Source organism: Psittacula echo, assembly GCF_963264785.1.
Source record: "Psittacula echo genome assembly, chromosome: 13".
NCBI lineage: Eukaryota > Metazoa > Chordata > Aves > Psittaciformes > Psittacidae > Psittacula > Psittacula echo.
This window is the reverse complement of record NC_137749.1, coordinates 2,637,804-2,660,047: the sequence shown is the minus strand read 5'-3', so window position 1 is coordinate 2,660,047 and position 22,244 is coordinate 2,637,804. Positions and strand designations below refer to the sequence as shown.

Genomic DNA, 22,244 nt, shown 5'->3' with positions numbered 1-22,244 from the left:
ATTGTTCCTGGCTGGAGAGAAAAGAAACTATTGTCAGCAATAAATTAGAGAGAAATGACTAAAACAGGTACAGGCAGAACAATCTATTTTGAGCTCTGTTTCAATATTCAACCAAGTCACTAATTGATGTCTGGCTTTGGAGGGGTAAAACAGAGATAGAACAAACAGAAGGTATCTAAAGATACCGAAGTACAAACCAGCACTGTCTGAAAACAGGCTCACAGCACAGCCTGGCCTGCTAGGAGATCTAAATACGTCTCAGCAGGTCGAGTCTGTGGTGGGTATCAATCTCTGTGCCTGCCAGACGCCTTGGAAAACACAGAGAAGGGCAGCCTCTTCTCTGTACAGCTGAAACCTTGCTGGGCTCCTTCCCATGGCTGCTCCTCCAGTGCCTCTGTGTGAAGCAGAAGCAGTCATTTAATCAAATTGGAAAATTATTCATTTGCTAGGAAATATCTCAGGCTATTGGAAAGCATTCATGAGATGGAGCAGCTCAGAGAGTTGGCCAGTGTCCCTGGGGCCACAGGGAGCTGGGACACTTCAGATGCCCAGGAGCAATGAAGCTAAAGCTCTTTTACTGCTAGAAATATCCTGCAGGTGTCTGGTTAAGAGGGGTTAAACCCACAATGTTTCTATGTACCACGAGGCTGCAGCTTGCCCGGGGCTGGACAAGCAAGCTGCAAAAGGTGGTCTCCTACAAACCATAAATAAACTGCCAAAAGGTGGCTGTAGACACAAAAAGTAAGTTTCTATGAAGGCCGACAACACCCAGAGCTTGGCTGGAGCTGGCGGAGTGGGATGCGCCCTGATTTTGTCTCCCGGGCTCCCCCTTCTGTCCTGAGACATTGTCGTGGTTTAAGCCCAGCCGGGAACACAGAACCACGCGGTAGCTCGCTCACTCCCCCCCACTTCTGCCTCCTTGCGCTCGCGGATGGATGGGGAGGAGAATGGAAAGGACGTAACTCCTGCGAGTTGAGATAAGAACAGTCCGGTAACTCAGGTATAATACAAAACTACTACTACCACCACCAATAATAACAATGAGAAGGGAAAATAACAAGGAAAGAGAAGGCAATTGCTCACCACTGATCAACACCCAACGATCTAGCACTTCGGGGTACCGCCCCCCAGTTTATATAAGGGGCATGACGTGCAGTGGGATGGACTACTCCTTTGGCTAGTTTGGCTCAGGTGGTCTCTGCTTCCTCCCGGCTTTCCCTCCTCCCTGGCAGAGCAGGAGATTGAGAAAGTGCTGTATCGGAGTAAACATTGCTTAGCAACAGCTGAAAACATCGGTGTTATCAGCGTTGTTCCCAAACTGAAGTTGAAAACACAGCACTGCACCAGCTACTAAGAAGGAGAAAGATGACTGCTACTGCTGACCCAGGACAGATCTATCCAGTGATTTTGTTGTTTCTCTCCTTTCTCAGAGCAGAGATCACATTCCTGCTGTGCTGTGGGTGCTGTGGAGCCAGCATGGTGAAGGCATGGGAGCTTGGGAGGAGAGGGGAAAGGAGGGTGTTTTGGGTCCTTGCTAGGCAATAAAAGCTAGAAGTTATAACTGAGATAATACAGTTTGTGTTCATCCTCAGTTCTCCACATGGCTGTGGAAATGGTCATTCAACAGCTACTTGGAGGGATATCATTGCTAAAAAAAAGTACTTCTGTGTCCATGATGAGCCTTCCCCCCTAAAACGCAGCTGAGTTGGGTAGTGCATGTCCCACATGGCTCCTTCCCGTGGGGCTAGGGGAGTGCAGGCAGGGCTGGGGAAGCACAGGCAAGGCTGGGGGAGCACAGGCAGGGCTGGGGGACCTGCCCGGGTGATGCAATATCAGCTCGGACCCAGGGAGGGGTAAGGTTTCCTGTGGTCATTCCTCTTTCAGCTGTCCAACACAGGTACGTCCTCCACCAACCTCAAGGAGAGGGGGGGGAGCTGAAGACCATCATGTTGCCAACTCTTGAAGCAGATGGTTTGGGGATGGCATTGGCTGTGAGGGCAGAGGAGGATTTGGCAACTGAAGTCCCCTGGATGTGCCACCCACCTGACTATGATGGTTTGAGGACACCGAGGTCAGGATCTGTCCCTTGGAATGATGAATTAGCAGCCTGCTGCAAAGGATGGTCTTTCTGCAGTGCAAACACAGGATACCTCACAGCTGTAAGTTCCTCCTTCACCCTTGTGTGCTGCAGCCTCTCGAGAAGGGGGCTCTTGCTAACATTTGTCCAGGGCCGGGGGTTTGCAGGACACAGAGATGTATGTTGCCATCTCATTTCTGCCCTCCCCTTGCTGAGGGAGCAGAATAGCCAAACTACAGCTGCATGCACCCACCCCAACATGGGCTATGACACCCAAGCATCTCATGGCTGTGAAGAGAGACATCCTCACCACACCCAGATGGGAGCATCACCGCCCCACCACCGCATCTGACCACTTCTTCAGCTCAAAGCTTAGGATCTAAAAACCCCAGGGACGATTCCTAGCTGCAGGGGCAGCCACAGCACCCCACTATGCCCTCCAAGGCACAGCCCCCACCGATCACCCAGGATTTTGCAGGCTGGTGGGAGCCAACTTTGCTGAATCCCTTTCCAGGTTCATGACAGTGATACCAGGTTTGTGTAAGTGATAACGTAACTGGTGTTTGTCACCCTGGATGTTTTTAGCCACCCACTGCAAGGGTGTGGGGAAGCTGGCAGCAAGAACAGGCAGTGCAAGGTCGCTCCAACCTCCCAGCAGTGGCTGCAGGTCTCGATGCTGACGGCTAGAGGCTGCTGCTCCCATATGTCTCTGCAGCTGATGCTGCGCTTGGGGGTGATCTTACAGAGCCCCGTGTCCTCCTCCAGATAATGCTCTACCAGGTCTCCGTTAAATGCAACTTCAGTTGGCACAGCCTGCAGGAAGCCTATTTTTTCCCTGTCTTTTCACAGAACGCCAGAGCAATGTGATTTAGCTACAACTATACTTTTTTCCATCTTATATCTTAACGAAGAGCAAGATGGAAAATACATCTGGCTGCATAGAGGGGGCAGCACCCTGCCTGCCACCGCACCGCATCCCCGCCTGCAACCTCTGCACCAGCTCTGCCTGACCATTACCCAGCCCTGGGTGAGTTCAACCCACGCACTAACCTCCACACCACAGCATTGTCCTATGCCACAGTTCCTTTGCCGGCAGCCTCCGGCACGGCCAAGCCACCCCTAGCCACTCCTCAGCCCCATCGTGGTGCCTCTGTGTGGAAAGCTCAGGCTGCCGGAGCAGCAATGGGAGCGGACGATGGGGGAAGCCGATGTGCTCAGTTTGCAAAGCACCTTCAAGTCTGGCCCACCCCAAAAGCCGCCCTATGGACACCGACCTGCGCTGGGTTCAGGCTGGGTGCTGCGGCTGTATCGTCAGGGTCGTCATAGCAACTCTGCCAGGCTCCTGCGCGAAGGGTCATGGGAGCGGCTGGATTGCGGCTGCGGATGGAGACGGATGTGGTGGTACACGGGAAGCACGAGGGATGGAGGCAGAGCCGTCAAGCGCACGCCACTCCGTGGAACTGTGTGTTCGCGAGTTAAGGATTATTCAGCAGGATGTAAAAAGCTGATAAGCACCAAGTGTTTCACCTCTGGCTGTTCTTTTTAGTACGTGCGGCAGCAGAAGGCTGGAAATGAAAGCACTGATTACAGTACTGATGTGTAACAAAGAAATCAGCCTTGGAAATGTCGGAAGAAAAAGGAGAACCCACCTGAAAATGCACATCAGAGTGCTTAAAAGAGAAATCTGAATAAATCTGACACTAATTCCCACATCCATTACATTTCTTCCACAGCCCCAGCCAGCAGGGATTGCTATTATGGTCTTGTGGGTGTCTGTAATAACCTTCCCTAACAGGTAGTTAACAGTGCATATTTCAGATAGAAACCAAAGTTCTTGTGTCACTCCTATGAGCCAAAGGTACTTGTTTATTCCCATTCTTTTACCACAGTTTTGGTATACAACACGGTGTACCACGATGGATGGTTAGATGCAGGCTGGATGGTAGAAATTTTGAAGTAGGTGGGGGATGTTGGAGCCTCTGTGGCGGTGGAATACAGCTTGGTATTCCCTGATGGGTACCCATTTGCCATCTTCAGTGTCTGTAGCATTAAAGGTGGCTTAAACACTGTACCCACACTTGGGTAAGACAGAAGGTGCACAGGAGGGGATGGTGAGTGCTGGGATAACGTGCAATTTCAGCTGGAAGCAGGGAAAGATCTTTCAGGTTTGATGGCAACAGGGAGTAACAGGGAATATGGGAAATAGTGAAACTGTAAGGCTGTTTCATCCAGGACTGTCTCTGCTGCAGTCAGGATGGGCAGAGGATGTGCTGGTGCAGCTGCATGACTCTGCATCTCCTGAAATCCAGGGATGCAGGATGCAGGTGGAAGTCAAAGACTTCTCTAAGCGGGAAAACCAGACAGAAAACTATGGAAGTTGACTAAGTTAGGAAATACTTATACAAGAGAAAGTATTTCCTGTTAGTAAAAATGAAATGAAGATGCTCAGGAAGGATTTATTCTCACTCATCCACTTAAACATGCTCTGGTTTTGGGCAGAGCCTAAGACTTACTGAGGACAATCATTCCTGTGTTTTCCTGTGGCCAGTTTATGGGGGAGAGTGAGGACAGGGGTTAGTGAAGGAAATGAGAGAAACCCATGAGGGAGAAGAAAAAATGCTTACTGCAGCCCAACAACTACAGCCTTAAATTACAACCAGAAATAGCCCCTTCAGGAACAGTACGATTTTGAATATTTCAGCCCTGTATTGCACTGCAGTTAACTGAAGGTTTGTCAGTTGAAATAATCAGCTCATTCAGCCCATTTCACTTATTTTTAAACAGCATCGGCTGCTGTTTAAAGGTTTTTGAACTGCCAAAAGGTTTTTGAACTGCAAGTCCAAGCTATGTATCACCCAGGCACAGCTTTCACTGACCAGAAGTTATAGACATCTTGAAACTCAATATATATCTACTTGATCCATGACTTACAGAAATATGGACTGATAGTGGCAGAGGAAAAGGTTCAAACAAACCCACCTTGGCATTATTTAGGGTGGAAGTTATATGAATATCTGTGGACTTACGGTATGGTCATCAGGAACTGTTATTCTGACTCAGCTGCATTGAACTCATATACTGAATCCGCCAAGTTTCCGGCCTCTTTCCTGTTGGGATCTGTCACCACCACTCAGCAATAATAGTACTGATTGGATCAGTGGAGTCTAGCTGGCATCGGATGGTGCCCAGTTAAATGACTCGCATGAAATGAATACCTCATTTTATGGAACTGATTTGTTTCCCTTTTGCCTAACAATTAGTAATGACACTGAGAATGGTTGTGTTCAAATACAACCTCAAAAACACTTGATTGCTCAAGAAGGTCAGATTTGTCGTTCATATACACTTGTCACTATTCCAGGAATAAAAGGGAATTAATATTGATTTAATAAAATGTCCTGGGCCAGGCAAATTCCTGATCTGCTTCGTTGGAGACTTCACAAATTAACATTTACCTCACCTATGACATAGAATGCGTGCCTGGGAAGGTATCCTAGAAATCAAACACCAGCAATGGATGCAATGATCGATTGGGTCCCTTATGGACAATTATGGGATAGAGAACTAAATACCACAGTACCCTTTGGTAAACATAACCACAGTTTGGCATAGCCTAACGGAGGATCAGCTGGAGCTGTGTTGCAATTTTTTGAGTCTTTAAATGACACAGCATCAGCTTTGCAAACAAATATCTGGAGACCGGGTTTTGCCTTTATGGAAAGGCAATTGCAACATTTATATTTAGATAATGTCACAGCCAATGTAACGAAAGCAACTAAGGAGAATGTGTTATTTGTACCACATATCCATACAGTTTTGCTTTGGCTAAAGATTTAATGATTGTTAGGAAAAATCGCTCATATCATATGAATCTAACTCATGTAAGTTATCACACAGGTGTTTCTAATCATATTAGAAGTCAATCTTTTAAAAATCTGACTGTATTACAAAGACGATCTGAAATGTGGATTCCTGTGAATTTAACGCATCATTGGGAAGAAAGTGATGGGTTAAGCCATTTTACTGGGATATTACAGGAAGAATTAGATTCCCCTAGAAAAAGAGTAAAGTGTTTTCTAGAATGGTTTATATTTGCCATTGTATCTGCCATCAGCAATAGCAGCCTTAACTGAGTCCATTCCAACAGCAGAAACAGTAAGAGAGGTATTAACTGATATCGTATCAGAATTACAAACACAGGAAAATATTGATGAAGATATTTTGGCTCGATTACAAGCGTTAGAAACAGCTGTTGTGTGGATAGGAGATTGACAGTCAGCCATGCAATCACAATTGTCTTTGCAATGTGATTGGGAACATACAGCAGGAGAAATGTGTGTTACATCCTTACCCTGGAATGAATCAGAACATGACTGGGAAGTAGTTAAACAACACTTACAAGGAACCTTTGACTTTTTCTTGCAAACAGATTTTCAATCGTTGCATGATTTTGAGGCCACTGCGAAAAGTAGGGTCAAAATCCAGGTTATGATAGGCTGGGAGGAGAAGTTCGTTTTGCCTTGGTGCAATTTCCCTTTTTCCAGCTTTTTCAGCCAAAATTGGGCCCCAAATCTCCTTCTTGGCTGGTTTTTAGTTATTATTTTTAAAACTGCTTGCTTGTTTTACTCTCACAGACCTTGACCACTGAGGAGCACCAGCACAGCTTCCTCCACCTGGGACTGATGTAGCTTCAGTTCTGTTGCTGTTCGTACCATTGTTGCATCAGTTGTCTGGCATTTCATTAAACTCTACATTTATTAAGACCAAAAAGAAGCTCTTAAAACAGTCGGCGTAAATCATACTTTAGCTTAGCCCATGATAACTGCCAATACAATTCATTGCAATAGATTTCCAGCTCTCAACTTTCTTCCAGGTTGGACACACTGAAGAGCAAACTGAGCAATGGGAGGGTGCGTGGGGAAACATGGCCAGAACCACTTCATTTGTGGAGCAAGGTCCCACAACATGTGACGTTTAAAGAGGAAGGGCTTTTTTCAATTAAATAAACCCAAAGGACCTCAGTATTCTGAAACCAGTCATTTCTGCAATGAGAGGAGGCAGCTGCTCCAAGCTAAGTTTGGTCTCACAAAGCTTGGGGAATCACTCAAGTGAAATGCCCAAACCAACTGAAAACTGTCAGAATCAATAACTTAAGTTTATTTTGGGAACTTTGTAGAATAAATAGAAGGAAAACGTTTAGAGGAACATATGTTGGAATTCTTGAAAGGTGAAAGATGTGACAACAACATACTGTGGAAGTAGGATGCTCAGATGTGTGTTTTATTGCTGCTATACTCAAAAGAAAAGCCAGAGGAAGAGGTGGGAGTGTCTTGGACACCAACCAAGTGTATGTCGGGTTTAGCTGGATCAGCACCGAGTGGGTGCAGCGCTGAAGGAGTTACCCCATCACTCTAAGACATATTATTAGCAGGATTTAGGAGGAATAGAAAGTGGAAGGTTTGAGATGTAAATGTCTCTGGTTGACTTCGGCTTAAGAGGCAGCCTTGTGGGAAAGGGTTCCTTTCCAACTCTTCCCTCCTTTCTGCTGGGAGCAGCTCTCTCAGGGTACAAACCACGTTGGGCTGCAGTTTTCCACAGGCATCACTAAGAAAGCTCTCTGGATTAGCGAGTACCCTCTTCCTTTTTGCAGGCTCTGTGTTAAGGAGAGCACTGATTTGAAAACTTGGTGCAAAGTTAAAGAATGAACGTTTATTAAGGTTTTTTGGGTCTCTTCTTTCAAGGAATCTGGTTTTGGAGCATGTTTGAGTTGTAGAATGAAAAATTGCAAAAAGCCTGAAAACTGCAGGAGAAGTTGATAGTTAAATAAAACGAATGCTGAGACTGTGGATACGGGAATGTCAGTCACTCAGGGCTATAGCCAGTGATATATATATATGATGTGATATTTTATTTAATAACTCCTAGCTCAGAAATTAGAGTCCTTTTAAAATTGATAAACCTAATTAAAATATGCAGTTTCTATTCCTGGCAAGCCAAATTACATTCACCATAATAAACAAAGTCTCGAGATCAAGTTAAAAGAACTCACTGTTATTTTACCTCGCTTTGGTTTTATTCCCAAAGATGTGATTGAAATAATGAGATTATACAAAGAGCTGTGATCTCCCAGGAGGTGGAAAGAGATTACGGGCTCTGCCGAGGGGAGCGATGGCTGAGGGGAGAGATGGCCGAGGGGAGCGATGGCCGAGGGGAGAGATGGCTGAGGGGAGAGATGGCTGAGGGGAGCGATGGCTGAGGGGAGAGATGGCTGAGGGGAGAGATGGCCGAGGGGAGAGATGGCTGAGGGGAGAGATGGCTGAGGGGAGCGATGGCCGAGGGGAGAGATGGCCGAGGGGAGCGATGGCCGAGGGGAGAGATGGCTGAGGGGAGAGATGGCCGAGGGGAGAGATGGCTGAGGGGAGAGATGGCTGAGGGGAGAGATGGCTGAGGGGAGAGATGGCTGAGGGGAATGATGGTCGAGGGGAGCAATGGCCGAGGGGAGAGATGGCTGAGGGGAATGATGGTCGAGGGGAGCAATGGCCGAGGGAGCGATGGCTGAGGGGAGCGTGGCTCAAGGGAGAGATGGCCGAGGGGAGCGATGGCTCAGGGGAGCAATGGCTGAGGGGAGAGATGGCTGAGGGGAGCGATGGCTGAGGGGAGAGATGGCTGAGGGGAGAGATGGCCGAGGGGAGCGATGGCCGAGGGGAGAGATGGCTGAGGGGAGCGATGGCTGAGGGGAGAGATGGCTGAGGGGAGTGATGGCTGAGGGGAGAGATGGCTGAGGGGAGAGATGGCTGAGGGGAGTGATGGCCGAGGGGAGAGATGGCTGAGGGGAGTGATGGCCGAGGGGAGAGATGGCTGAGGGGAGAGATGGCCGAGGGGAGCGATGGCTGAGGGGAGAGATGGCCGAGGGGAGCGATGGCTGAGGGGAGTGATGGCTGAGGGGAGTGATGGCTGAGGGGAGCGATGGCTGAGGGGATGGTAGCCGAGAAGAGCAATGGCCGAGGGGAGCGGTGGCCGAGGGGCGCGTGACTGAAGGGAATGTGACTGAAGGGAACGTGCTCCTCGGTGACCGCTTGCTGAGGGGAGCCATGACTGAGGGGAGCCATCACGGACGAGCACGGTGCCCGCGGGCGGCCGGGTGGGCGGGAGACGGGGCGGGGCGGGTAGGGCGGGCTGCCGAGCGCCACCGCGGCGCCGCGCCCAGCCCCGCGCCATGACGTCATGGGCGCACGTGGCCCTCCCCGCGGCCCCGGTGCGGGCTCACTCCGCCGCCGTTGCCGGTTGCGCTGCTGCGGGTCCGAGTCAGCGCCATGAGGGTGCAGCTGGAGCGGTGCTGCCGGGAGTGGCGGGAGCTGGGCGAGGAGTTCCAGCAGCTGCAGGTGAGCTCTGGCGGGCGGCGGGGCTCCGGGGCCGTGCGGGCTATCGCGGTGTCTTCGGACGGCTTCGCGTCTGCTGCATCTTCCGCGCCGCCCTGTCCCGTGTCGCCCTCCTCGGCTTTGCTTTTGCATCGCTTTAGCGGCGTGAGGTTCTCCCCCGCGCTCTTCTCTGCTGCAGGCTGGGAGGGAGCCTCTGTAGAGCGGGGTTCCTCTGTCTCGGAAAGCAGCTCGCAGGGGTGCGGGAAGGCTCAACCCCCGCCCGGGTGGGCTGCGCTCCGCAGGGGCACGCGTGTACGGCGCCTTTGCCCAGGCCCGAGTGCCTGCACTAAGCAGAGCTGTGCATGGGATGCGCATTCTTGTGCGGCACCTCAAAAACACGCTGTGCCCGGGGCTCCCGGGTAGGTGCTGTGTGTGCCTGGGACATCACAGACCAAACCATGGCCGTGACCCGGGTTCCTCTGATGAGGCACCGAGGGGACACGGTGCTATGGTTCTTGCTGCTGGAGCAAGGATGGAAAAGGGGGACCCGGTCTTTTTGTGCACCCATAACACTGCATAAAGAGCAGCGCAAGTAGCACCAGTGCTGTGAACATCTCCTGACCGGACTTTAATTTCCTGTGGTGGGATATGAAGGATGCAGATGATGTTTTCCATCTTGTAAAAGTGCATTGAGGGACAGAAAGACTAAAGAGCAGGGGCTGAGAGCTGTTCTTGCAAAATGCTTTTACCTCCAGAAGCCTTCCCTTTCCTGTATGTCGTCAACGCTGCACCTACACACGTGCTTTACATCTTCAAGGCAGTTTTAAAGCACCGGCTGTTGAGGCTCCCCGGGGCTGTTTTTGCCTCTTTTAGGCTGTTAAACAGAACGTGCACCACAGGAAAAAAAGAAGTGTGATTTCCAGATTTAGCTCGTTGTCTTCATTACAGTCAGTTCAGGTTGTGGGCTTGTTAGCAGAAGGAAAGGTGGTGGTTGGGCGTTGGGGGGGGAGCGCCAGCTGGTGTGATTTTGTTGATCACTTGTTTGCTGTGTGTGCTCACTGGCCTTCTGGCCGAGCAGTTTGCTAAGGTCCGACCTAAACCACAGCAAAACGTTGGTGATTTAACCCCTGCCTCAGTTTCCCCATCAGTAGAAGGAAAATAGAAGTGCTTTCTGTGTGGTGGTAGCTGCTGGAGGTGTCGCTGCCGAGCAGTTAGTGCTGTAGAGGTGAAAAGCTGGAATAACATCCATGATCTGAGAGCTTCAGGGTGCAAAAGTGGGCTTTGTGTCTGAACGCAGTGTTGTCATCTCCAGCTCTGTGAGATGCTGGTGGTGCTTAAATGTGCTTTTGGAGGACAGCTCTGTGCTTCTGAGCTGGATTCAAGTCAACCCACGATGTGTTGGCATAGAAAACTCAACTCTTGAGTAAGAAAGAACTTCGATGTGGCTGTCTGCTCATGCTTGCCCTTGCACATGGCTTTTTGGATGCACTCACAGCATCTCTTGCTCTTGAGGATCCTGGTTTTCCTAGCAGCAGCTTTACCCCCTCCATGCCTGTATCACCCCCCTTCAGCACTGTATTTGGCTGACCTGGCTTTCGTCTTCAGCTGGAAATGCTGGTCTGGGTCTGTGCAGGAGCTGCCCAAAGAGCTCCATGGTGTTTTCCAAGGGACTTTGGTCACTCCCATTAAAAGGGTCCCTTGTTCAATGCTAGGAGGGAAACAAATTGATGGTGGGCAGATTTTTGTGTTGAGAGCAGCCCTGACCCCATGGGGCAAAACAATCTCAGTTTCATTGCACTCGTACCCGGTTTCGTTTTACAGTTGCAATGTAAATTCTGGGTCATGGCCTGTGTTCTTCTGCAGAGGAGCACCTTGGACTCTGGTTGTAGCTTCTGCCCCAAATGTGCTGGGTGAACTGGGGGTACACTTGTATTTGGGGGAGCTTTGACTTGAAGGGCTTCAGAGGGGCTGATGCTGCTGCACTGAGCATCCCCTTGGGGCAGTCACGGTCCTGGTGTTGTAAATCTTGTAATTCAGGTGTGGAGACAACCCCCACGTCTTTGCTGGGAGCAATTGAACTCAGGGCAGAGATAACTCCTCTCCTTGGTGCATGGCTCCTTTGTTTTACCATGCATATTGTTTCCTGTGTGGAGGGGGAGTTGGAGCTGAACCCGACCCCTGGAGCAGGTGTTTGACTGTGGGTTATGTGTTAATGTAAAGGCAGTGCTGAGCTCCCGTGCTGCCAGTAGAAAGTCCCCTTTCTAAGTAGTTGCCTCTCTTGATGGATAAATAACTGCTCTACTAGCAAATGTTATGTTCTAAATACTGGTGTCATTTTGAAGTGATTATCCTGATGTTTTTGGCGAGCAGTAGAATTTACCAGCCCTCAACTTGCCTGTTTGTGCTTCCAATAAATACTTGAACACTCTTTTGGCAAAAGGAGCTTCTCACACCCTTTGAACCAGTTTTTTAAAAGACTCTGTTGCGTGACATCTAGAGAAGCAGAATGAGTTACTGTGCAATCCATGGAGCCCCGAAGTCCTGCCTGTGTTAGGCAAAGCCAAGCCAGTCCTAAACTGATTGGAGCTGCAGTGTCTGGACGTGGTTAGTTTGGTTACTAGGGTTTTTAATTGGATACCAGAGCTTGTTTTGCATTGCTCTTGTGAATAATGAGCAGTTACCAGCCTGGTCCTAATGAGGAGGAGAGCAAAGATTTGGTTTTTTGGTTTTACCACCATATTTATGCGCTGGGAAAACCAGTGGTAATTTTCTCTGGTCCTTGATGTGCTGGTAGATAAAGCAGCAAGTGCAAATATCTATTTAACCCACAGCTTCTCTTGGCACCAACTCTGTAAACTCTTGTATTTTAGATCTTACAAGTTGCCCAGAGGACATTCCTTGGTGCCTGGTCCTCCTTTCCTGAGGTTTCCCTGCACTTGGGAAAGCACTGAAATCATTGTAAAAGGTGGAAAAGCAGAATATGCTTATTCCCAAGCAGAGGGGAGGGGTATGAGAGCACAGGCACCTTTTGGTGGGCTTGCAGTTGGCCAGCACATCCTTGTTATGCCCAGTCAAACACTGGCTGGGGGCTTCAGAGGATCAGCGAGCTGAGATCAAGAAGTTCTTCTCAAGGAGCATCTAATGCCACCGGGAGGGGATGGGTTAAGCTCTTAAGCAGAAGATGGGACAGTTGGTTGCTTGAACATGCCTTGGGTGGAGATGTCAGCGGTGGCCAGGGAGTGCCTAAACCCCCAGGCGTGGATTTGTGTGATTTTCTTTTCTGCTCTGGGTCCTCATCTTCTTTTTTTTCCCCTCAGATTTGATCTGAATGTGAAATCAGTTCCTGCACTGTGATTTAGCCACCCATTTGATGGGGACAGATTGGGATTAAATGGAAGATTAGGGGTTTTGTTACAGGGTGGGATGGGAATGAGGAGCTGCCAAGTGGAACAGTTCATTGAGAAGACAAAATGAGATGAGTGTAGAGAGGATGCTCTTCCTTTTGCAGGACTTTCACTAGTGTCCATTTCAGCTGTGTTGGATTTGGGCTGGTTGGCATCACCCCCTCTTTGCTTCTTTGCAGGGGTGTGTATTGACTGCCAGAAACAAAGGGTTTTCCTTGCTTCCTTCAGAGGCAAGGACCAACTGCAGTGTGTAACCTAGGAGGGCTCTTCCTACCAATTGTCTCCTCTTCTCCTGCAGGAAACACACAAAGTTTACAGACAGAAACTGGAAGAAGTCACTGGCTTGCAGGCAGCCTGCAGCAGCTCCATACACCGGCAGAAGAAGACACTAAGAGATCTGAAGCACAGCCTGCAACGGTAACGGGAGACCTGGAGGATGGAGGAGGCAGGGATGGGATGTTTCCCCTTCCCAAAAGGCTGGAATGTTTGGATTTTTAGCATTTTAACACACAATCTGTGTTGCAGTGCTGATTTTGCTCCATATTGTTCTTGATTCACCTCCATCTATCACAGCCAGGTCAATGTTCATAACCCCATGAGGGATGGAGTCCTGTAAATAAAGATGATCTTTGAGGATCAAAGGATCAAAACCTGTGTGGATTTGCATCCTTGCAGTATGTGCCGTACGCTGCAGGACTGTACAGATTTTGGTCCACTTGTCTTGCTAGGTGAGCAAAGCTTTGCTCCGTAAGCTATGCAGGAAGAGCAGCATCAATCCCTGAATCTGAAGGTGTAACTTGCTGCTGGTGGATTTACAGGAGGGACCTGTCTCTGGCTGCTCGCAGCCTGCACACAGGCTAAATTCCTTGTGTGCAGCTCTGAATCCACCACCTCCAACACCAGGGGTTGCCAGCGCTGCTGTGCACTGCTCTCTGTTTTCCATTAATTGGTAAAACCCCAGTTTGTCAGTAAATCATCAGCTGTGTTTGCTACATCCTGAAATGTTTCGTGCCTGAAGAGCTGCAGCCTCTGCGATGGCAGTGCCTGAAACCACACACAAAGTTCCCAAAGTGGAAGGAGTCCCTGCAGGAAAGCACGATATTCCCCAAGTGTTCTGCTAGGGAAGAAGGACAGGATCCTGTCACTGAGCTGAGATGAAGAGAGAAGCTGATTTATAAACCAGCTGGTTGAAATAACCTCCAACAACATAAACCAGGCAGTGAAATAAAGCCATGAAGACAAGTGGTGCTGCAGAAACACAGCAGCAAAGTGCACAATGGCATCAACTCACATGGTTTGTTCTGTAACAGCGTGGGGTTTAAGACAATGTTATTTTCCTCTAAACAAAAAAGGAAGTGAAAACATGACCAGGAATATCCTGTTTCTGTGTTCTTGCAGGTGCAAGGCCAGAGCGAGTCCTGAAGAGTTTGCTCTCATTCAGGAGATCAGCGGCCAGATCAAGGAGAGGCAGAATGCCTTCTTCGACATGGAAGCCTACTTGCCAAAGAAGAACGGGTACGTGCTTTGCCGGGGAGGCACGCATGCTGCTTATCACAGCGGTGGTGTTCCCAAAGGATAATGTGCGTGTTGAAGAAATACATGTAAAACTGGATTAGTCATAAATCTCTTGCTGAGCTGCTGTGTCACTTGTGCACAGCTCATTAGCTGGAAGTGTATGTAAATGTACTGTGCGTAGGCAGTGCAGGTTTTCTTGTTCAGATAAAAGTGACCCTGCATTTAGGGGAGATGCTGCAATTCACTGTTCCACACTGATGTTGTCCTGTGCTCGTTTTTAAAAGACCAAATCAGCACAAGGACTTTTCTCTCTGTGATGTTTAAATAGTGTTTTCAGCCACTCTAGTATCCATACTTTGCTTCGGGTGGCGTTGCCAGGACAGGTTTCTTTCTGTTGTCAAGGGCTGTTTGATGCTGCAGCCCTTCGGATGTTTCTGTTGGAGTCTTTTCTTCCCATTTCTCCCTGTTATTACTTGTTTTGGACAGTGCACACTACAAATCCTGCCCTTAGGCTGTAGCGCAGTAAAGGGACCAGGAAAATAAACCTTTTCTGTAATTTCTTGGAGATGCTGACCAATCTTTCCTGTTTAAATCCTGTTCTATTGGGTATTTTTCCAGTTTGCCTTAATTAAAACCCTACAGAGACACTGGTCTCATCTGCTCCAATCTAGGTCATCCTGTAGTGTTGAAATCAAAGGAATGACTTGGGTCTGCTTTTGTTTTCTGTCTTCCAGCTTGTACTTAAATCTGGTCCTGGGAAATGTGAATGTAACTCTCCTGAGTAACCAAGCAAAGTGAGTGAGTGTTTCTGCATGTGTGGATTTGGGTTTCTCTGGGGCCAGCTGTGCAGGTGTGGACTCAAGTCCAGAGAAGGGAATGGGTCTGATAGATCAAATGTTGAAAGTGGGCAAGTTGGACCATGACATGGGCCAAGCTAATGCTTCGTATGACTCCAATGGACAATCACTTGCTTTAAGCCCAGCCCATCCTATTGCCTCAATTGTATAAGGCAGGGGTTGCAATGAAAATGGCATTGACTTCCAGGCGTATGATGCCCCAGAAATTGAGATTTATGGGGTTTAATATTTTTTGGGGGAAAAAAAAATAATCTTAAATTTAAAAGTCTTCTTTTTAAATCTAAACCCCAGAAACCAGCTCGGATGCACTTAAGCTGTTGTCTTGCAGCATAGTGGACCCTGCAGGCAGAGTGCTGCCTTTCACTGCTGTCTGCTGGTTTTCTAAGGGTTTCAGGCACTGCCTGTCTCTGGACTTGGCGTGTGGGTTTGTATTTGGTTTGAAAGCAGTGAAGCCATGTTCGATAAAACACCCTTTTGAGTCCTTCTCTTCCCTTCCAGGTTTGCCTACAAAGATGAGTATGAGAAGTTCAAACTTTATCTGACCATAATCTTGTTACTCGGGGCCATCACCTGCAGGTTTATTCTCCACTACAGGTAAGCTGCAAACTGCTTCTAATCAAGTATTTTGCATAGAAGTGTGCTGGGTTTGAACTAACTTATCTTCTGTTAAGATAAGGTGGCGAGACAGGCTCTGGCAGTGATTAGGCTTTGAGCAGTTGGACATCCTAACAGCTTCTGTACCTCTTCAGCAGTGGCAGGAGCTGTATTTTACCTACTTGCTTTCCCTTGTTTAACTTTTCTTGGAGTCTCTCATAACTAAGAGAAGCCCAACATCAAGGTCCCCTCCGACCCAAACTATTCCATGATCATGTGCCCTGATCTGTTGTTTTTCTGGCATCACACTGTGCTTGGGAATGAGCTCATGCATTGTCTGAGGTAGGGGCTGGCGCCATGCTGCAGCTCTGGGGTTGCAAAGGCAACAAGATTTGCATGAAATGGTCACACCTGAAATGTTACCTCTAGGTTGTGATAAAATGAGCACAAACAAGCTTCCACTATTCAGTTTGGCTTAAAAAACAGAAGGTGTTGGAGCTGGGCTCTTCCACTGAGGTCTCTGTGGGTCTGGGTGAATGGAAGGTTGTACCAGGGAAGGATGCTGCCTTATACAGGTGCTGCCCCGAACCCCTTTGGCTGGAAGGGTTTGCAAATGGCAAAATCAAGTTGGTTTGTTGAGGTTTTTCCCTCCCTAGAGTGTAGTGCACTTCTGCTCTTTTAGTTGATTGGATTTATATAGATCTCACGGAATCTCCTCATTAAATTAGCCTGGAAATGCCTCTCTAAATTGGATCATCTGCTGCTTTCATGGTGCTTTCTCTCCTTCAGAAGGAATTAATGTCATCTCTGCATACCTGCTTATCAGCTAAAGATCTGCAGTGCTGTATCACGAGGCACTTCCCAGAGGAAAGGGCTCAGAGCCTGGGGTACTGCTGATGTGTGCAGTTCTGTGTGGGGGTTAGAGATGTTCAGGACTGGGATTTTGTGCCTGTGGCCTCACTTGGGCAGGTTTCATTTGTCCAAGGGGAGGGAGGAAAAATAGGGGTTTTCTTTGAACGTGTCCTTATAATTAACAGCATCTCTTTTACCGTGTGTGTTTTCTGTTTAACAGGGTGACAGATGAAGTGTTCAACTTTCTGTTAGTGTGGTACTACTGCACGCTGACGATACGGGAAAGCATTCTCATTAGCAATGGATCAAGGTACTGTGCCACCTGCGGGCACTATTTAAAGCATGAAGTGTCCTTTAAAAGAAAAACAAGCAACAAAAGAGGATTCAGCTTAGCACTGAAGCCCAGCAAATCCAACATGCTGATACCTCTCTGCAGGGTCTCTTGTCTCCATTCCCCTTCCTGGTTGCTTCCCAAAGCAGATGTGACCACCTGAGGTCTGGGGGAGAAGGAGAAGGTTCTGCCTCACTACCACCCTGTACTTCACTATAATTTTCTGGCCTTTCTGCAGCATTCGTGTCTGAAAGAAGCAACCACCTCATAGGAAGGACTTGAAAATGTCACTTACTGGCTTGGAAAGAAAAAAGGCTGTGTGGGTTGCACATCATTAGTCACTGTGGTACCTCATGCTGCAGGGGCTGCTGCTGCTTGCTGTGCTGGAGAGCTTGTGGGAGCACGCAGGATGTGTTCTGGTCCTGAGCCTCCCTCCAGCAGTGATGGATTCATGCCCCAAATTAAGCCATACTGCCAGGGCAGTGTTCCACAGTCCTTTTGCTTGAGTTGTGCCATCTGTTTTGTTTCCTGACATTCCCCCCTCCCAAGTCAGAATCACTTTCTGTCTGTAAATGTAAAGCCAGACTTAACAGTGCTCAAATCCATGTTTCTGGTCTAACTGCCACATTTCGTCTGTTCAGGATCAAAGGCTGGTGGGTCTCTCATCACTACGTTTCCACGTTCCTGTCTGGAGTAATGTTGACATGGTGAGTCTGCTCTCGCCTGCTCGAGGTGCTTCAAGACTGCTTCATGGTGTTTGCATCATCTGAGTATTTAAATCCAGCATGACCACAAAGCTGTGGCCATAGGATCATGGTGAAGCTTCAGACTTAGTGTATGTCTGATGTTACAGATGTTTTCAGTGATAAATACAACACTTCAATTTTGTATTTACATTGCTGAGCTAAAAAAGACAGAAACCAACCCAAACCCTCAGCCATAATTGTGCTGATGGTGGGCCGATCTCTGCAAGTCTCTTGATTTCTGTCTCTGTAACTGAGCAAACAATCATCACTTTACTTTAGAGGGAGGACACCACAAAATGCATCTGTTTGGTGCCTTCCCTGAACCCAGATGACAAACAGAATATAAAGCCAAACATGCAAGTTACCTTCCAAGGGGTGGTGGTGTTGGTCAAACAGTGCAGTAGTACAGCAGGACAGGCCCCTGTGCAACCTGTGTCGACTTTGGCATGAACTGATTAGTTAATAATTAAAGGTTGTTTTGAAACAACAAATGTTTCTGTTCCTGAATGTGTGAGGGGATGATGTAGTGGCAGGAGCAGAAGGTCCTTTGTCCTCTGTCCTCAGCTACCTTTGGGATAAGGAGCACAACCATGCAAGTGCTGCTGAACGGCTTTGCTGCCTAGAGAAAGCTGTGATAGGCAAATGAATAAGAGGGGGCAGCATTTATACATGTTGGAGAGGGGAAACCCAATCAATGCGAGCATTTCCTACACACCAGAGTTGGAGTATGAGGCTGTAGCATCCTCTCTGGGCTCCCGATGGGGTGGAACAGGCTGGGTATCAGCTGCTTGCTTCATTTGCTAATGGGATCTGGCGTGGTGGTGAAGGGGAAGGGCACTGCATCATCTGCTTTTGATCAAATAGACCTCCTTTGTATTTTGCTTTCAGGCCAGATGGACTCATGTATCAGATGTTTCGCAGTCAATTTTTAGCATTTTCAATATTTCAGAGTGAGTATCTCTTCCCTTGCTAATTCATGGGCTAAAAGAGCTTCGTGTCTTATGTGCTTAGAAGAAAACACTTCTGCTTGGTAAATACTGGAGCATTAAACTGTGAGAATATAAAGATAATAAATATGCAGTGTGCAAGGATAAACACTAATTTAAATGCTCTTGGATTAAACATTATGAAAATGATTTGATACCTTTATTGTGCTTCCAATAGCTAGCCAATGCAGTGATGTTTTTTCTTTCCTTCTCCAGGTTGTGTTCAGTTCCTACAGTATTATTACCAAAGGGGCTGCCTTTATCGGCTCCGTGCTTTGGGGGAGAGAAACCACTTGGACCTCACAGTGGGTGAGGTTTTCGGCAGTACTTTCTTTGTAATGATTTGCACAGGTTTTGAATGCAGTGATAGGGAGGTGTGGCCTCCTGAGAGAGCTGCCACCCCCCTGCCTTGCCAAATGTCCTAAGGCAGGAAGGGGAGTGAGGCTTTTATCCCCCTCCTTGGGTCCTGTGAGTTGGGAGCAGAAGGCTCTGATCTCTGTCAGCTCTTCAGAGGGTTAAGATGAAGGTTTTGGTGGCAGAATCACAGATTAGTTTGAATTGGAAGGGAGCTTAAAGCTTATCCAGATCCAACCCCTGCCATGGGCAGGGACACCTTCCACTAGAGCAGCTTGCTGCAAGCCCTGTCCAACTTGGCCTTGAGCACTGCCAGGGATGAGGCAGCCACAGCTTCATCCTCCCATTACCACACCTTCAACTGTATGTTTTGAATTGGTAGGTTATTGCAGAGCAGGACAGGAATAGCCCTTATGGGGTGGTCTGGGTGGGAAGGCTGCAGCTGTGCTCCTGGCTGTTACTTGCTCACTCTCTGCCTTTTCTGTCAACCTTTTCCAGAAGGATTTCAGTCCTGGATGTGGCGGGGGCTGACGTTTCTCCTTCCCTTCCTGTTCTTTGGGCATGTAAGTTGGGCAATCCCGTTTCTCCTTCTGTGATGCAGGGCCTGGGTGGCTGCAGCACCATAAAAAAGTGCTTTGGATCACGTGCGCCCTTAAGAAATGTTTCTAAGGGTTTGGTTGGTTGGTTTGGTTTTCCTAGTAATGAAATGGCTTTTCTTTCTTTCTCTCCTTTGTAGTTCTGGCAGCTCTATAATGCAATCACACTTTTTGGATTGTCGAGGCATAAGGAGTGCAAAGAATGGCAGGTGCGTGTTGGTTCTGCTCAGAAATAGCACAGAGCAAGGGGAGAGGGGGTGTATAACCACATCCTTAAGGATATTTGGACATCTGACTCCATCGAAACATCTCGGGATGATGTGGGACAGAGCCTACGTAAGGGAACTCAAATGTGAGTTACTGTAGGGAAGCTTGCCCCCACCCATGGGTGACTGCACAGACTGAAAGGTAGAGTGTGTAGGGGCAGAAAACACATGTGGGTAAATATCACATTGTTGATGTATGGGCATCTAGTAGCAATGGTTGCTGAGTTGCTGGTGGTCCTTTATGGCTGAACCATGGGTCATATATACAGGAATATGATGACAAAAAAATGATGGCAATGAATCACTTAAAAACATATTATCCCCATCACTGCCCCACTTTTAGGGATCCTTCCACTTGTTTTCAGTTGCTGTCACCTATCAAACATGTCTTTCCAGCTGTGCAATTGCTCCTGTAAATCTGGGTTGGATTGCATCACATGTGCAGTGGTGCACATAATCTGATGGTCTTTACTTTGTTTGGATCTTGCAGTAACTTGTGTGCTCACCTTGATCAGGAGGAGCACACCTTCCCACAGAAACATATTGTTCCCCACGCCTGTGTCACTGCTGTTCCATGGACATAATGTTAATCCATTAAATTTAACTTAATGATTTGGTTTTACTGTCTGGTAGAGTCTGGGAGTGTTAAATATAATCCATCTTATAATATTGAAAGTAGTAAATGCTACTTAAATGATCATACTGTTAACCCACACAGCTGGATGTGTGGATATATATTGAACTATGATCTTCTCTCCTTGGATCTCCATGCTAATGGATATGCCTGGACTTGCCAACCAAAGCCCCATCAGAACTCATTTAATGTGGCCAAAGCAGTACCTTCAGCTCTCACCTTGGGTGGTTTTCCCCCCCTTTTCTCTCCCAGGTTTCTGTGTTGGCTTTCACGTTTCTGCTGCTCTTCCTCGGGAACTTCCTCACTACCCTCAAAGTCGTGCACACGAAACTCCAGAAGAACAAAGACAAAATGAAGAAGCTGTGAACTCCCCTCCCTGGGTGCTGGCTGCTATCCCGCTGCCCGTGGCAGGCGCTGGGTTTGGGATGGATCCTGCTAAACCCCAGCTACACAATGGACAGGCTCGGAAGGACTCACTGTCCCTGTGTTTGGTGAAGGATGTGGACTCTGCCAGCACGGACTCAGTATTACCACAAGCATGGCTCTCCAGTCTGCAGTCCTGCTATTTATGTCTATTTAATACAAACCATGTTTGCTTTTGGGGTTTTATTTCTGTATATAGAGCAGCATGCACCTGCCCAGCGAAGTGCCAGCATTGGGAGAATGTGGGATCTACTGTAATTCCAGTTCTGGAATGCTATTTAACACTTTTTCCTGCTTTATTATTTAAATTCTGGGTACTGGATTTGCAAAGGATTATGAATGCTCCAGGTTGGTCAGTGACACAGATCAAATGCTGTTTTTAAAGGCATCTGTTGAAGGTGTATTCTCAGTGGCAATAACAACCTGTGTGTACTGTGAAAAAGAAGCCCATCTTTGTACCATATTGCTGCTATATATACACTCTTCAGAAGCTATTTAAGAAGAGAAATCCTCTTTTGGAAACAAAACCAAGCAAGCAAAAGCAGTTTTTAAATGGCAGGGAAGTCTGCTAGCCTTCTTCCAGGGAGACCAGGTCAGCTGGCCAGGCCTGGAAAAGACCTAAAATAAACCATTCAATATACAGCCGCTTCAGCCCCTTTTTAATAACACACTTTGCCCTTTGGGTTGGTTTTTCAGACAGTGTTCTGGAAAGGTGGGGGACAGGCTCAGCAGAAGTACTAAATACTGCCTTTAGATGCTGCACTTGTACCAGTAATTAAGAGAATGTAAGGACTCATTCAGGAGGATGGCATTAAGTACTGCCAGTACATTAAGTACTGGCATCCTTCTGAGCTCCTTGTGCTGCTTGAACTTACTCATCCAAATCAGCTCATTTTGGGTGCTGCAACATCTGTACCTCCTAAGGCCAGCTCAGTATTGTGAGCTGCTTTAGGCAATGTTCTTCCCAACAGTAAACCCTGCCTTTGAGCTAGCACAAAGGCCAAACCGGGCCCATGCTTTGGCAGAGTGTGATCCCAGAATGATGCCCTCCCAGCAAGTGTGCTCCTGAAGAAACACGTCCACACCACAGGCTTTAACTGGTTTTATCAGTTCTGTTGCTGCGAGGCAGCAAACTTACAGTGTCACTGTCCTGTGGGCACGAACAATATTGACATGAAATAATGAAATGCAATTTGCATATTTTGAACAACTGTCACGCTAGCTGGGCTGTATCTTACTATGTTACCTTCT

The 22,244-nt window shown here is 47.9% G+C and overlaps 1 protein-coding gene across 2 annotated transcripts; it reads left to right on the top strand.

Moving 5' to 3' along the window:
• Positions 1 to 9,390: 9,390 nt before the first annotated feature.
• On the top strand, positions 9,391 to 20,936 carry TMEM120B (transmembrane protein 120B; the record flags this gene model as incomplete). Of its 2 annotated transcripts, none has more annotated exons than XM_080628699.1 (12): positions 9,391 to 9,459; positions 13,138 to 13,256; positions 14,238 to 14,354; positions 15,089 to 15,148; positions 15,710 to 15,805; positions 16,878 to 16,967; positions 17,630 to 17,695; positions 18,623 to 18,684; positions 18,937 to 19,029; positions 19,576 to 19,637; positions 19,811 to 19,879; positions 20,823 to 20,936. In XM_080628699.1, 12 exons carry the CDS (start codon positions 9,391 to 9,393, stop codon positions 20,934 to 20,936), a joined length of 1,017 nt encoding a protein of 338 aa, XP_080484825.1. The 2 variants fall into 2 exon arrangements, with proteins under 2 accessions (XP_080484825.1, XP_080484824.1); XM_080628698.1 differs by having other exon boundaries at positions 19,573 to 19,637.
• Between the last annotated feature and the right edge of the window lie 1,308 nt (positions 20,937 to 22,244).